General features: G+C 46.3%; 1 protein-coding gene across 6 annotated transcripts in view; it reads right to left on the reverse strand.

Moving 5' to 3' along the window:
• The window catches only part of LOC311518603 (isoaspartyl peptidase/L-asparaginase-like), a 53,472-nt gene that overhangs the window by 25,178 nt on the left and 15,257 nt on the right, over positions 1–13,037 (reverse strand). For 5 of the 6 annotated variants that reach the window (XM_084624541.1, XM_084624537.1, XM_084624540.1 and 2 more), the window contains 2 exons: positions 3,697–3,851; positions 1,057–1,175 (listed from right to left, as the gene is read on the reverse strand). The exons of the other annotated variant lie outside the window; for it this stretch is intronic. In XM_084624541.1, coding sequence (XP_084480667.1) covers positions 1,057–1,175; positions 3,697–3,842 — 265 coding nt within the window. In that variant the 5' untranslated portion in view covers positions 3,843–3,851. The remainder of the gene's footprint in view (positions 1–1,056; positions 1,176–3,696; positions 3,852–13,037) is intronic. 6 annotated transcript variants of the gene reach the window in all.

Here is a 13,037-nt window from a genome sequence, read left to right on the forward strand (position 1 = left end):
TCACCCTTGCCAAGCATTAGGAGACTGGTTAGAGGCCGTAAGATGTTCAGGGGTCAACCAAAATCTTTCCCCCTCCTGCAATCCTATTTAGGCTTTAACATCTGCCAAGCTTAATAAGGCTCTTTGTGAGTGCAGGTGTATTTTGAGGAATCCCATTGAGACAATTAAGGCAGATCAATCTCCAGCTAGCGTCCAAAGACTTGTGGGGGGATGGGCCCTGATGCACCTCCTACACAGCATAGAGTGATGAACCTGAGGTCCTCAGGAGAAGCAGAATGCTCTCATGCTGCTGACCCCCCTTCCCATCATCACCACTACTTCATTCCATGACCCTTATCCACTGGCTCCCTTCCCTACCATTCTATCCCTTCCCCTTCGCTATGCTGGTCATCTCCACTGTATCTGCTAAGGTCGTTATTTGCCATGGGCCTTTGAAGGTGCACAGGACAGGATTACTACAGTTAGCATGGAGTTTAGGATGGGGAGCAGCAGAGAGTGAAAGGTTTTCCTCCTTCCCACCCAAAAAGGGACACTCAACTTCCCTCCCTATGCAGTGAAAATGTTGCCATGTTCTATTCTGCAACCCCCCAAGAACCCTGCATGCGTAATAGGAGTGTGGATAGTTACAAGAGTTTTGTTCCTTGGGGTATCTGAGAAGTGACTATCTTGTTGATTACTAGGAAGAAACAAGCTAGTTAGTATTGCACCGAATGGTGCTCGGCTTCATTTTTTTTCTTCTAACACTAGCTCCAAAATGCAGGGGCCCTGAAGATCTATGTGACGGGGCAGAGAAGACCTACACCAGCATGGTTAAGGACAGCCACTTTGCTATAACTGACAGGTTTGAGAGTAGCAGCCGTGTTATTCTGTATTCACAAAAAGAAAAGGAGTACTTGTGGCACCTTAGAGGCTGTGTGGAAGGAGCAGTCGTTAAAAAGGATAAACTGACTCTTTTTAGTATATTTAAATTTAAGCCTCAATTCTAGATCAGCTAGTGTCAAAGATTCATTTCAATCATCGAAAATGTGATTGTTAACTGATTTCATTTACCCGTACCTATACATGCTGAATCACCGACTCGGCCAACCAGTTTATTAGTGAGTCCCCCAGTGGATGTTGCACAAGCTACGTTTCCTTCATTGTCTATAGCAACAGCACCAACTGTTCCAGGGTCTCTGCCAAGAATAGTATTTCACAGAATTAGGCAGGGTTAAGAATACTTGCCAAAGCATGTTGTGTCCATTCTGCAGGTAGCTTTTACAAATGTGAGATTACAACAGAAGTCTACAATGAATGTCATTAACTTTAATCTAGCCTCATGCCAGAATCACTTAATTTTCATATAATTGTTTGTTTGTTTTTTTAATGTAGGGAGTTTCATTATAAAAAACCACTATCCATTTCAGATAACAAGCAATATGTTACAATTCTGACATAGTATCAACCTTAGAATTGATAGCACAGATGTCAAACCCTTGGCCTGTTTGCTCTATTTATTTGATTTCCCCATGATAAATTTATATGATACGGTATGAAAGCTTTCATCTGGAAAGAATAAAAAAAATTCCTAGCCCTCCTGTGAAGATAATTTTTCAGATGGGACCTACTGAAGCTCTGAATTAGCCGGAAACAGAAACTCAGAAGTGGGAACTGCCTCCACTGTTCCAATTGGATGAGAGCTCTAAAGCCTAGTGATGATTATTCATTTATCTTTTTGAATGTAAGAAATAGCAGTGGTCCTAAAAATGCCCTGCATCACTCCCCCGCCTGAGACTGACCAGCACGCGTCGCTTCCCGCAGCTCCCATTGGCCGGGAATGGCGAACCACAGCCACTGGGAGCTGCGGGCGGCCGTGCCTGTGGACGGTCAACGTAAACAAACTGCCTCACGGCCCGCCAGCAGATCACCCTGACGGGCTGCGTGCAGCCCACGGGCCGCAGGTTGCTCACCACTGCTCTAAAGCCTAAAATGTCTGAGTTAGTGTGAAGTGATAGAAACAGCTACAAGCAGGGCTGAGAACTCTTTATTTAGAGTATCACCATGTTGAATCATCATTGAATTTTGAAGTCTGTTACCATCCTGTTTGTATGTTCTCAGCCCTTTAGCCATGTGGTGTACAGGCTACGGTAAGACATGTATCTATGCCATGCCAAGAGTCCTAGACCACTGTGATATTGGAGGTAACAACCATTCATCCACCCTTACTCTAGAGCTAATTTACATATAACAGTTGCATTGGTTGTATGAGGGAGATGGCACAGATGGCAGATTACTTGGCCCAGCTGCCACAGTCCTTCCAAACCACCCACCCAATACAACCAGCACACACAATCCCAAATACATACACAATCCCTTAGTTCAGTGCACACCCTTCACTTGCCACCCCACAAATCAACGCATCTCCCAGCACAACCCCTGAGACCTCAAGCAACACAACCAGCATACACAGTGACCACCTACACCACTCTGAAGTCTGAGTCAGTGCAAAGTGAGTAAAACAGCTACAAGAATGGTTGAGAGGTCTTTCGATTTAGAAGATCACCAGGTGGAAGCCTCACTAGGATTCGTGGTCTGTTACCCCTTAACTAGTAGCTGAAAGTCCATGCTGTTGCATGGTTGTAATTCGTTAAGAATATATCCTCACCTTGTCTACAGCAAGAGGTTGGCTGACCTGTGAGATGTACCTTGTGTCATACTACTGTACTACTTAATAAAATAGCTAAGTAAACAATACATAATATATGGTCTTTCTATTAAAGAGTTTTTGCCCCCTTCCACTGTCACAAGATTGAAGCTCAAACAGCTAGTATTATTAAACCCCACTCCCCACTGAAAAGGTCAGTCATTTTGATAGTTGGTTATTCTCCCTACTGTTTTTTCCCCCACCCCCTATTTTATTACAAAAAGTTTCTTTCTTTCAAATGTCCTTCATTCTGCTGCTGTCTCCTACCCTTTCTCTCTGCTAATGGCTTTGTTTTCTCCTCCATCCCACCCAGAACTTGGTTTTTAGGTTATTTTAGCAGTGCATTTTTAACTACCACATTTTCTGGTCTGCTTGTTTTCTCAGTGACCAAGTACCACTGCCAACCCCTGAAGAGGGGAGCTATGAGCCAAAATTTGGTAGATGAGAAATTAATGGTTTGATCCAGTTTAAACAAATCCCAGTCTATGTTGGTTATGCAGACTTATGGATAGATATGTATGTTCTGCCAGGGTCTAGCCATTGGTTTAGCAGTGGAGACAGTGCCCCATTTAAACCGCAGCTCTCCTTTGGAGAGTGACTCTATAGAGATAGCACTTCCTTGCTCACCAGATCTGCTCAGTGTTTTTATTCAGGACTATCTGCTAACTTCAGTTGAAATATTTTTTTGCCACCTGCCTATGGTGGAGGGCCCATACTGCTAAGTGAGCATGAGCTGGATTCTCTTCCTTCTTCAGCATCAATAGGATTGTTTCCCAAATTTCTTCAATTACACTTGAGCAAGCCTACTGAAGGTTGCCCACATATCACGGAGGGCATAATTTGAAAACCACGTGGAAGCACATGTATATGTCAGGGCAGAACTAAGCCCAAGGAACTACTTTCAGATCCCATAGCAAGTCTGCATGGTTGCTAGTTAAGGAAAGCACTTACTGACACCACAAACTGAGTGTATGAGAGGCATTAGAGTGTAACATTTTTTGTGCAGTACCTACTTTTTAAACTCCTGAGGGTTAGAATCTGGCTCAAGGTTCTTGCTCCATCTCTCCCTGGATCTTTCTGTTATAAGTTTCTCCCCTGGAATCTCAGGAACACCCATGGCCTTGGCAAAAAGCTTTGCCCCATGGTCAGTCAGCAACATGTGCTCTGTCTGATAGGGAAAGAAAAGAAACTCTTGACACTAATTGGTGTTCAGTACTGATCTGTACAGTCTTATATAAACACTTCATTGTTTTTAAAAATGTATTTAAAGACTTTTTTTGTTTTAACTTCTTGGAAACCAATAAAACTAATAAAAGGCACAATTGTGGCTCCAATCCTGCTCCCATTGACTTAAGTAGGAGTATATTTGGATTCCTATGTGACTTTTTGATGGAACAGGAGGATTTTGGATTCAATAATCCAAAAAAAAAAAAAACAACAAAAAAACCCCCAAAATAATTAGCATTAACAGAATATAATTGCCTTCAAATATTCAATACTCATTAGATGAGAAAATTACAATTCACTCATATCAATTTTTTTCTGAAACTAGATAGGATACTGCTATTGTAATCCTTTATAGAACTGGTTTTGCAATCTCTTCCAATCAATCATTGGTATTTTGCTTATCTACATGATTGGTATGGTCAGGTCACTGAGGGTATGTCAACACTATGAAATTAGGTCGAATTTATAGAAGTCGGTTTTTTAGAAATCGTTTTTATATAGTTGATTGTATGTGTCCCCACACAAAATGCTTTAAGTGCATTAACTCGGCGGAGTGCTTCCACAGTACCGAGGCTAGCATTGACTTCCGGAGCGTTGCACTGTGGGTAGCTATCCCACAGTTCCCGCAGTCTCCACTGCCCATTGGAATTCTGAGTTGAGAACCCAATGTCTGATGGGGCAAAAAACATTGTCGCGGGTGGTTCTGGGTACATGTCACCAGGCCCTCCCTCCCTCCTTCCTCCCTCTGTGAAAGCAATGGCAGACAATTGTTTCACACCTTTTTTCCTGAGTTACCTGTGCAGACCCCATACCACGGCAAGCATGGAGCCTGCTCAGCTCACGGTCACCATATGTCTCCTGGGTGCTGGCAGATGCGGTACTGCATTGCTACACAGCAGCAGCAACCCATTGCCTTGTGGCAGCAGACGGTGCAATAGGCCTGAACACCATCTTCATCGTGTCCAAGGTGCTCCTGGCCGCCTCGGTAAGGTCGGTCAGGAGCACCTGGGCAGACATGGGCGCAGGGACTAAATTAGGAGTGACTCGACCAGGTTATTCTCTTTAGTCCTGCAGGCAGTCCTATTGTACCATCTTATGGTGAGCAGATTAATCTTTAAACATGCTTGCTATTAAACCATGTATACTATTTTAAAAGGTACACTCACGAGAGGTCCCTTCTCTGCCTGGCGGGTCTGGGAGGCAGCCTTGGGTGGGTTCAGGGGGTACTGGCTCCAGGTCCAGAGCGAGAAACTGTTCCTGGCTGTCGGAAAAACCGGTTTCTCTACTTGCTTGCTGTGAACTATCTTCCTCATCCCCAAAACCTGCTTCCGTGTTGCCTCCATCTCCACTGAAGGAGTCAAACAACACGGCTGGGGTAGTGGTGGCTGACCCCCCTAAAATGGCATACAGCTCATCATAGAAGTGGCATGTTTGGGGCTCTGACCCGGAGCGGCCGTTTGCCTCTCTGGTTTTCTGGTAGGCTTATCTCAGCTCCTTAAGTTTCATGCAGCACTGCTTCGGGTCCCTGTTATGGCCTCTGTCCTTCATGCCCTGGGAGATTTTGACAAATGTTTGGCATTTCAAAAACTGGAATGGAGTTCTGATAGCACAGATTCCTTTCCCCGTACAGCGATCAGATCCCGTACCTCCCGTTCGGTCCATGCTGGAGCTCTTTTGCGATTCTGGGACACCATCAGGGTCACCTCTGCTGATGAGCGCTACATGGTCACCTCTGCTGATGAGCTCTGCACTCATCTGCAGCTTGCCATGCTGGCCAAACAGGAAATTGAAATTCAAAAGTTCGCGGGCCTTTTCCTGTCCACCTGGCCAGTGCATCTGAGTTGAGTGCTGTCCAGAGAGGTCACAATGGAGCACTCTGGGATAGCTCCCGCAGGCCAATACTGTCTAATTGCGTCCACAGTACCCCAGATTTGACCCGGCAAGGCCGATTTCAGCACTAATCCCCTTGTTGGGGGTGGAGTAAGGAAATCAATTTTAAGAACCCTTTAAGTCGAAAAAAAGGGCTTCGTCGTGTGGACGGGTGCAGGGTTAAATCGATTTAATGCTGCTAAATTTGACTTCAACTCCTAGTGTAGACCAGGGCTGAATGACCTGAAGAACTATTTTTATTCTAAGAATAATATGCTCAGTGGTGACCTGCAGAAAAAATTATCCTTTGTTCAAACATTGTTATTCCTTGTAAATAGTAAAATAATAATCCTAAACTTATCACACACTAACATACGTTTTTCTTAACATCTAAAATGACTAAATTGATGTTAACCCACCTCCAAAATATTTACTGATCTATTTAGGCCCAGTTCCTGACATTATGTATGCAAATACCATTCCCGTAGAGTACCTGAATCAGTTGTCACATGAAGTCAATCAATTTGGTGACGGTCCACTTCTTATTATAGTAAGGCCCTGATTCAGCAAAGCACTTAAGCACAGATTTAGGTCATACTGAAGTCAATGGGACTTAAGTACATATTCTTAAAGTTAAGTACCTGCTTAAGAGCTCTGCTGAATCAAGGCTTGAATGAATGTCCTCAAACTTCTGAGCCTCTTTCTATTCCCCCAAAAACATACCTATGAATTTACTCAATGTACCACTTCTGTCATTCTGCTTTACTAGGAGCTTTATAACTTTCTGAAAGAAAGAAGAAGAAAATTTTAAAAGAAAAGCATTTAAAAACATTTTTAAAAGGTCCAAATCCTTTGACTAGTGCCTATCTTGAGCAGCTTGGATGGATCTGGGCAGTTTTGTAGAAGAGAGAATTTGACCCCAAGAGTCTGATCCAATGAGATGCTGAGTGCCATCAACTCCCACTGACTTTTAAGGTTGTGACATGACACAAAAAAACCCCTCCACCCTGACACAGATGCCAGGATACAGTGTTTCACTGTTACTAAGCCCTGGTCTACACTAGGAGTTGAGGTCGAATTTAGCGATGTTAGATCAATTTAACCCTGCCCTTGTCCACACGACGAAGCCTTTTTTTCGACTTAAAGGGCTCTTAAAAATCAATTTCTGTACTCTTCCCCCAACAAGGGGATTAGCACTGAAATCGACCTTCCCGGGTCGAATTTGGGGTAGTGTGGTCGCAATTTGATGGTATTGGCCTCCGGGAGCTATACCAGAGTGCTCCATTGTGACCGCTCTGGACAGAGCTCTCAACTCAGATGCATTGGCCAGGTAGACAGGAAAAGGCCCACGAACTTTTAAATCTCATTTCCTGTTTGGTCAGCGTGGCAAGCTGCCGGTGAGTGCAGATCTCATCAGCAGAGGTGACCATGATGGAGTCCCAGAATCGCAAAAGAGCTCCAGCATGGACCGAACGGACGGTATGGGATCTGATCACTGTATAGGGAGATGAATCCGTGCTATCAGAACTCTGTTCCAAAAGACGAAATGCCCAAACATTTGAAAAAATCTCCAAGGGCACGAAGGACAGAGGCTATAACAGGGATCCACAGCAGTATTGCGTGAAACTTAAGGAGCTCAGGCAAGCCTACCAAAAACCAGAAAGGCAAACGGCCGCTCGGGGTCAGAGCCCCAGACATGCCACTTCTATGATGAGCTGCATGCCATTCTAGGGGGTGCAGTCACCACTACCCCACCCTTGTGCTTTGACTCCGTCAATGGATTATCACACAACGGGGATGCACATTTTGGGGACGAGGAAGATGAGGAGGAGGAGGTGGTTGAAGATAGTGCACAGCAAGCAAGAGGAAAAACCGTTTTCCTCGAGAGCCAGGTCACCCTGGACCTGGAGTCAGTACCCCCCAAACCCACTCAAGGCAGGCTCCCAGACATGCCAGGCGGAGAAGGGAGCTCTGGTGAGTGTACCTTTGTAAATATAATACATGGTTTAAAAGCAAGCGTGTTTAATGATTAATTTGCCCTGAAGACTTGGGATGCATTCGCGGCCAGTACAGCTACTGGAAAAAAGTCTGTTAATGTGTCTGGGGATGGAGCGGAAATCCTCCAGGGACATCTCCATAAAGCTCTCCTGGATGGTCACTCCTCATGGTCATCTGGTTGAAACAGGGTAATTTTATTAAGGGGACATTCAGCGGTGGCCATTCCTGCTGGGCTGTTTGCCTGTGGCTGAAAAGAAATATTCCCCGCTGTTATCCACATGGTGGGGGTAGGGGGGAAGCGATCATCCCAGAGAATTGGGGGAGGGGGTGGATGTTCCTGCTGGGCTGTGTGCCTTTGGCTGAACAGAAATCTTCCCTGCTGTTAGCCACATGGTGGGGGGAGGAGTGAAGCGATCATCCCAGAGAATTGGGTGTCTGGGGGGCGGGGGAGGGGGGTTAGTTGGGTTTGGGCTGCACGTTAACTTGAAAACCGCACTCTCCTTTTAAATTGCCAACCCATTTTAAATGGCCAACCCAATGGCTGCTTGGTATGGGAAATGAGGGCACTGCTGTTTGAAGCCATTCCCACATGTTATGAAAGTTAAAGAAGGCAAAAGACTGTGGCTTACCATGGCTGCCTGCAAGCCGAATTCTGTTGCCCGGCCCTGCATGTGTGATCTGTCACACCAAACCGGCAGACCCTCAATATAAGAGGCAAAATGTGACCTTGTACTGAAAGCACACGTGCTATGTAATGTTAACAGGAAGGTTTAACGTGAAAGAGTCTACCCATTATTCTCTTAAAAGGTGTCTTTTTAACTACTACTCTCCGTTTTTTCCCCTCCTGCAGCTGCAAATGTTTCAACGCTCACACTATCATCTCTATCCCAGAGGCTAGCAAAGATTAGAAGGCAAAAAAACAAAAAAAAACAACGCACTCACGATGAAATGTTCTCTGAGCTCATGCAGTCCTCCCACACTGAAAGATCCCAGCAGAATGCATGGAGGCAAGCAATGTCAGAGTCCAGGAAAGCACAATATGAACGCGAGGGCAGGTGGCAGGCTGAAGATGATAAGTGGCATCAGCTTGCTGACAGAAGGCAGGAGGCAATGCTGAGGCTACTGCAGGATCAAGCTGACATGCTCTGGTGTATGGTTGAGCCTCAGGAAAGGTAGGAGCACAGACTGCCGCCACAGCCCCTGTGTAACCAACTGCCCTCCTCCGCAAGTTCCATAGACTCCTCAACCAGATGCCGAAGAATGCGGTGGCATACTGTGGGGCCACGCGCGTACCCATAGCAGTGCCGCTGATCTGAAGGTATACATTGTCCCCAAATGTAAAATAGTTATGGGTAAGGACAAAGTCACAAAGTTTAGCCACCAGGTTAGTCGTGACATTATCGGGGATAGTGTTCTTGACGGCTTGTAGTCCATCTTTGTGTGGAATGTTGGTGTAGAGGGCTTCTACATCCATAGTGGCCAGGAACCCCGACCTGGGATATTCTTCTATCTACTACCCAAGATCCATAAACCTGGAAATCCTGGACGCCCCATCATCTCAGGCATTGGCACCCTGACAGCAGGATTGTCTGGCTATGTAGACTCCCTCCTCAGGCCCTACGCTACCAGCACTCCCAGCTACCTTCGAGACACCACTGACTTCCTGAGGAAACTACAATCCATCCGTGATCTTCCTGATAACACCATCCTGGCCACTATGGATGTAGAAGCCCTCTACACCAACATTCCACTCAAAGATGGACTACAAGCCGTCAAGAAAACTATCCCCGATAATGTCACGGCTAACCTGGTGGCTGAACTTTGTGACTTTGTCCTTACCCATAACTATTTTACATTTGGGGACAATGTATACCTTCAAATCAGCGGCACTGCTATGGGTACGTGCATGGCTCCACAGCATGCCAACATTTTTATGGCTGACTTAGAACAACGCTTCCTCAGCTCTCGTCCCCTAACGCCCCTACTCTACTTGTGCTATATTGATGACATCTTCATCATCTGGACCCCTGGAAGAGAAGCCCTTGAGGAATTCCACCATGATTTCAACAATTTCCATTCCACCATCAACCTCAGCCTGGTCCAGTCCACACAAGAGATCCACTTCCTGGAAACTACAGTGCTAATAAACGATGGTCACATAAACACCACCCTATACCAGAACGCTACTGACCGCTATTCCTACCTACATGCCTCCAGCTTTCACCCTGACCACACCACACGATCCATTGTCTACAGCCAAGCTCTGCGATACAACCGCATTTGCTCCAACCCCTCAGACAGAGACAAACACCTACAAGATCTCTATCAAGCATTCTTACAACTACAATACCCACCTGCGGAAGTGAAGAAACAGATTGATAGAGCCAGAAGAGTTCCCAGAAGTCACCTACTACAGGACAGGCCTAACAAAGAAAATAACAGAAAGCCACTAGCCGTCACCTTCAGCCCCCAACTAAAACCCCTCCAACGCATTATTAAGGGTCTAGAACTTATCCTGAAGGATGACCCAACACTCTCACAAATCTTGAGAGACAGGCCAGTCCTTGCCTACAGACAGCCCCCCAACCTGAAGCAAATACTCACCAGCAACCACACAACAGAACTACTAACCCAGGAACATATCCTTGCAACAAAGCCTGTTGCCAAATGTGCCCACATATCTATTCAGGGGACACCATCACAGGGCCTAATAACATCAGCCACACTATCAGAGGCTCGTTCACCTGCACATCCACCAATGTGATATATGCCATCATGTACCAGCAACGCCCCTCTGCCATGTACATTGGTCAAACTGGACAGTCTCTACGTAAAAGAATAAATGGACACAAATCAGATGTCAAGAATTATAACATTCATAAACCAGTCGGAGAACACTTCAATCTCTATGGTCACACGATTACAGACACGAAAGTTGTGATATTACAACAAAAAAACTTCAAATCCAGACTCCAGCGAGAGACTGCTGAATTGGAATTCATTTGCAAATTGGATACAATTAACTTAGGCTTGAATAGAGACTGGGAGTGGCTAAGTCATTATGCAAGGTAACCTATTTCCCCTTGTTTTTTCCTACCCCCCCCAGACGTTCTTGTTAAACCCTGGATTTGTGCTGGAAATGGCCCACCTTGATTATCATACACATTGTAAGGAGAGTGATCACTTTAGATAAGCTATTACCAGCAGGAGAGTGAGGTGGGAGGAGGTATTTTTTCATGCTTTGTGTATACAAAAAGATCTTCTACACTTTCCACAGTATGCATCCGATGAAATGAGCTGTAGCTCACGAAAGCTTATGCTCTAATAAATTGGTTAGTCTCTAAGGTGCCACAAGTACTTCTTTTCTTTTTGTGAATACAGACTAACACGGCTGTTACTCTGAAATCTCTCAGATATTGTGGAGTGCACAGCAAGCAGTAATAACAATGGGAATATTGTTTTCGCTGACATCTAAGTGAGTCAGTAAACTGCGCTAGCGCGCTTTTAAACGTCCAAATGCACATTCTACCACCGTTCTGCACTTGCTCAGCCTATAGTTAAGCAGCTCCTGACTACTATCCAGGCTGCCTGTGTACGGCTTCATGAGCCATGGGAGCAAGGGGTAGGCTGGGTCCCCAAGGATAACTATAGGCATTTCAACATCCCCAACGGTTATTTTTTGGTCTGGGAAGAAAGTTCCTTCCTGCAGCTGTTGCAAAACAGACCAGAGTTCCTGAAGATGCGAGCATCATGTACCTTTCCCAGCCATCCCATGTTGATGTTGGTGAAACGTCCCTTGTGATCCACCAGTGCTTGCAGCGCCACTGAAAAGTACCCTTTTCGGTTTATGTACTCGCTGCCTTGGTGGTCTGGTGCCAAGATAGGGATATGGGTTCCGTCTATCGCCCCACCACAGTTAAGGAATCCCATTGCAGCAAAGCCATCCACTATGACCTGCACATTTCCCAGAGTCACTACCCTTGATAGCAGCAGCTCAGTGATTGCGTTGGCTACTTGGATCACAGCAGCCCCCACTCCACTCCAAATTGATTCCCGACTAACTGGTAGCTGTCTGGCATTGCAAGCTTCCACAGGGCTATTGCCACTTGCTTGTGAACCGTGAGGGCTGCTCTCATCTTGGTATTCTTGCGCTTCAGGGCAGGGGAAAGCAAATCACAAAGTTCCATGAAAGTGCCCTTACGCATGCGAAAGTTTTGCAGCTACTGGGAATCGTCCCAGACCTGCAACACTATGTGGTCTCACCAGTCTGTGCTTGTTTCCCAGGCCCAGAATCGGCGTTCCACAGCATGAACCTGCCCCATTACCACCATGATGTCCACATTGCTGGGGCCTGTACTTTGAGAGAAGTCTGTGTCCATGTCCTCATCACTCTTGTCACCACACTGCCGTCGCCTCCTCCTCTGCTTTTGCAGGTTCTGGTTCTGCATATACTGCTGGATAACACGCGTGGTGTTTACAACACTCATAACTGCCACAGTGATGTGAGTGGGCTCCATGCTTGCCGTAGTATTGCGTCTGCAGGAGAGCAGAGTGGCAGTGGAAGTGGCGGGTGGATGACGAAGCTAACAGCAATATGGTGTCTGCACGGAAAAAGGCGCGAAACTACTGTTGGACCGTTGCTTTCACGGAGGGAGGGAGGGGGGAGCAAGGGGTAGGCTGGCAGCAGACGGTGCAGTACGACTTCTAGCTGTCGTCGTCTCCTGGGTGCTCGCCAGCAGATGGTGCAGATGACTGCTAAGGTCGTACGTTTCCAGGCAGACTGAATCTCCATGAGACGAAACTTAAGAAGAGAATGACCTAAAGTCACTCCCATTTATGTCCAGGCGCCCCGACAGACCTCACCGAGATCGGCCAAGAGCACTCACAAGACGACGACGGCTACCAGTTGTACTGCACAGTCTGCTGCCACAAGGCAATGAGCTGCTGCTGTGTAGCAATGAAGTACTGCGTCTGCCAGTACCCAGGACACGTATGGGGACGATGAGCTGAGCGGGCTCCATGTTTGCCGTGGTATGGCGTCTGCATGGATAACCCAGGAAAAAAGGCGTGAAATGCTTGTCTGCCGTTGCTTTCATGAAGGGGGGGGGGGGGGGCTGATGACATGTACCCAGAACCACCCGCGACAATGTTTTTGCCCCATGAGGCATTGGGATCTCAACCCAGAATTCCAATGGGCGGCGGAGACTGTGGGAACTGTGGGATAGCTACCCACAGTGCAACGCTCCAAAAGTCAACGTTA

This window comes from Lepidochelys olivacea (genome assembly GCF_965140295.1).
Source record: "Lepidochelys olivacea isolate rLepOli2 genome assembly, chromosome: 3".
NCBI lineage: Eukaryota > Metazoa > Chordata > Testudines > Cheloniidae > Lepidochelys > Lepidochelys olivacea.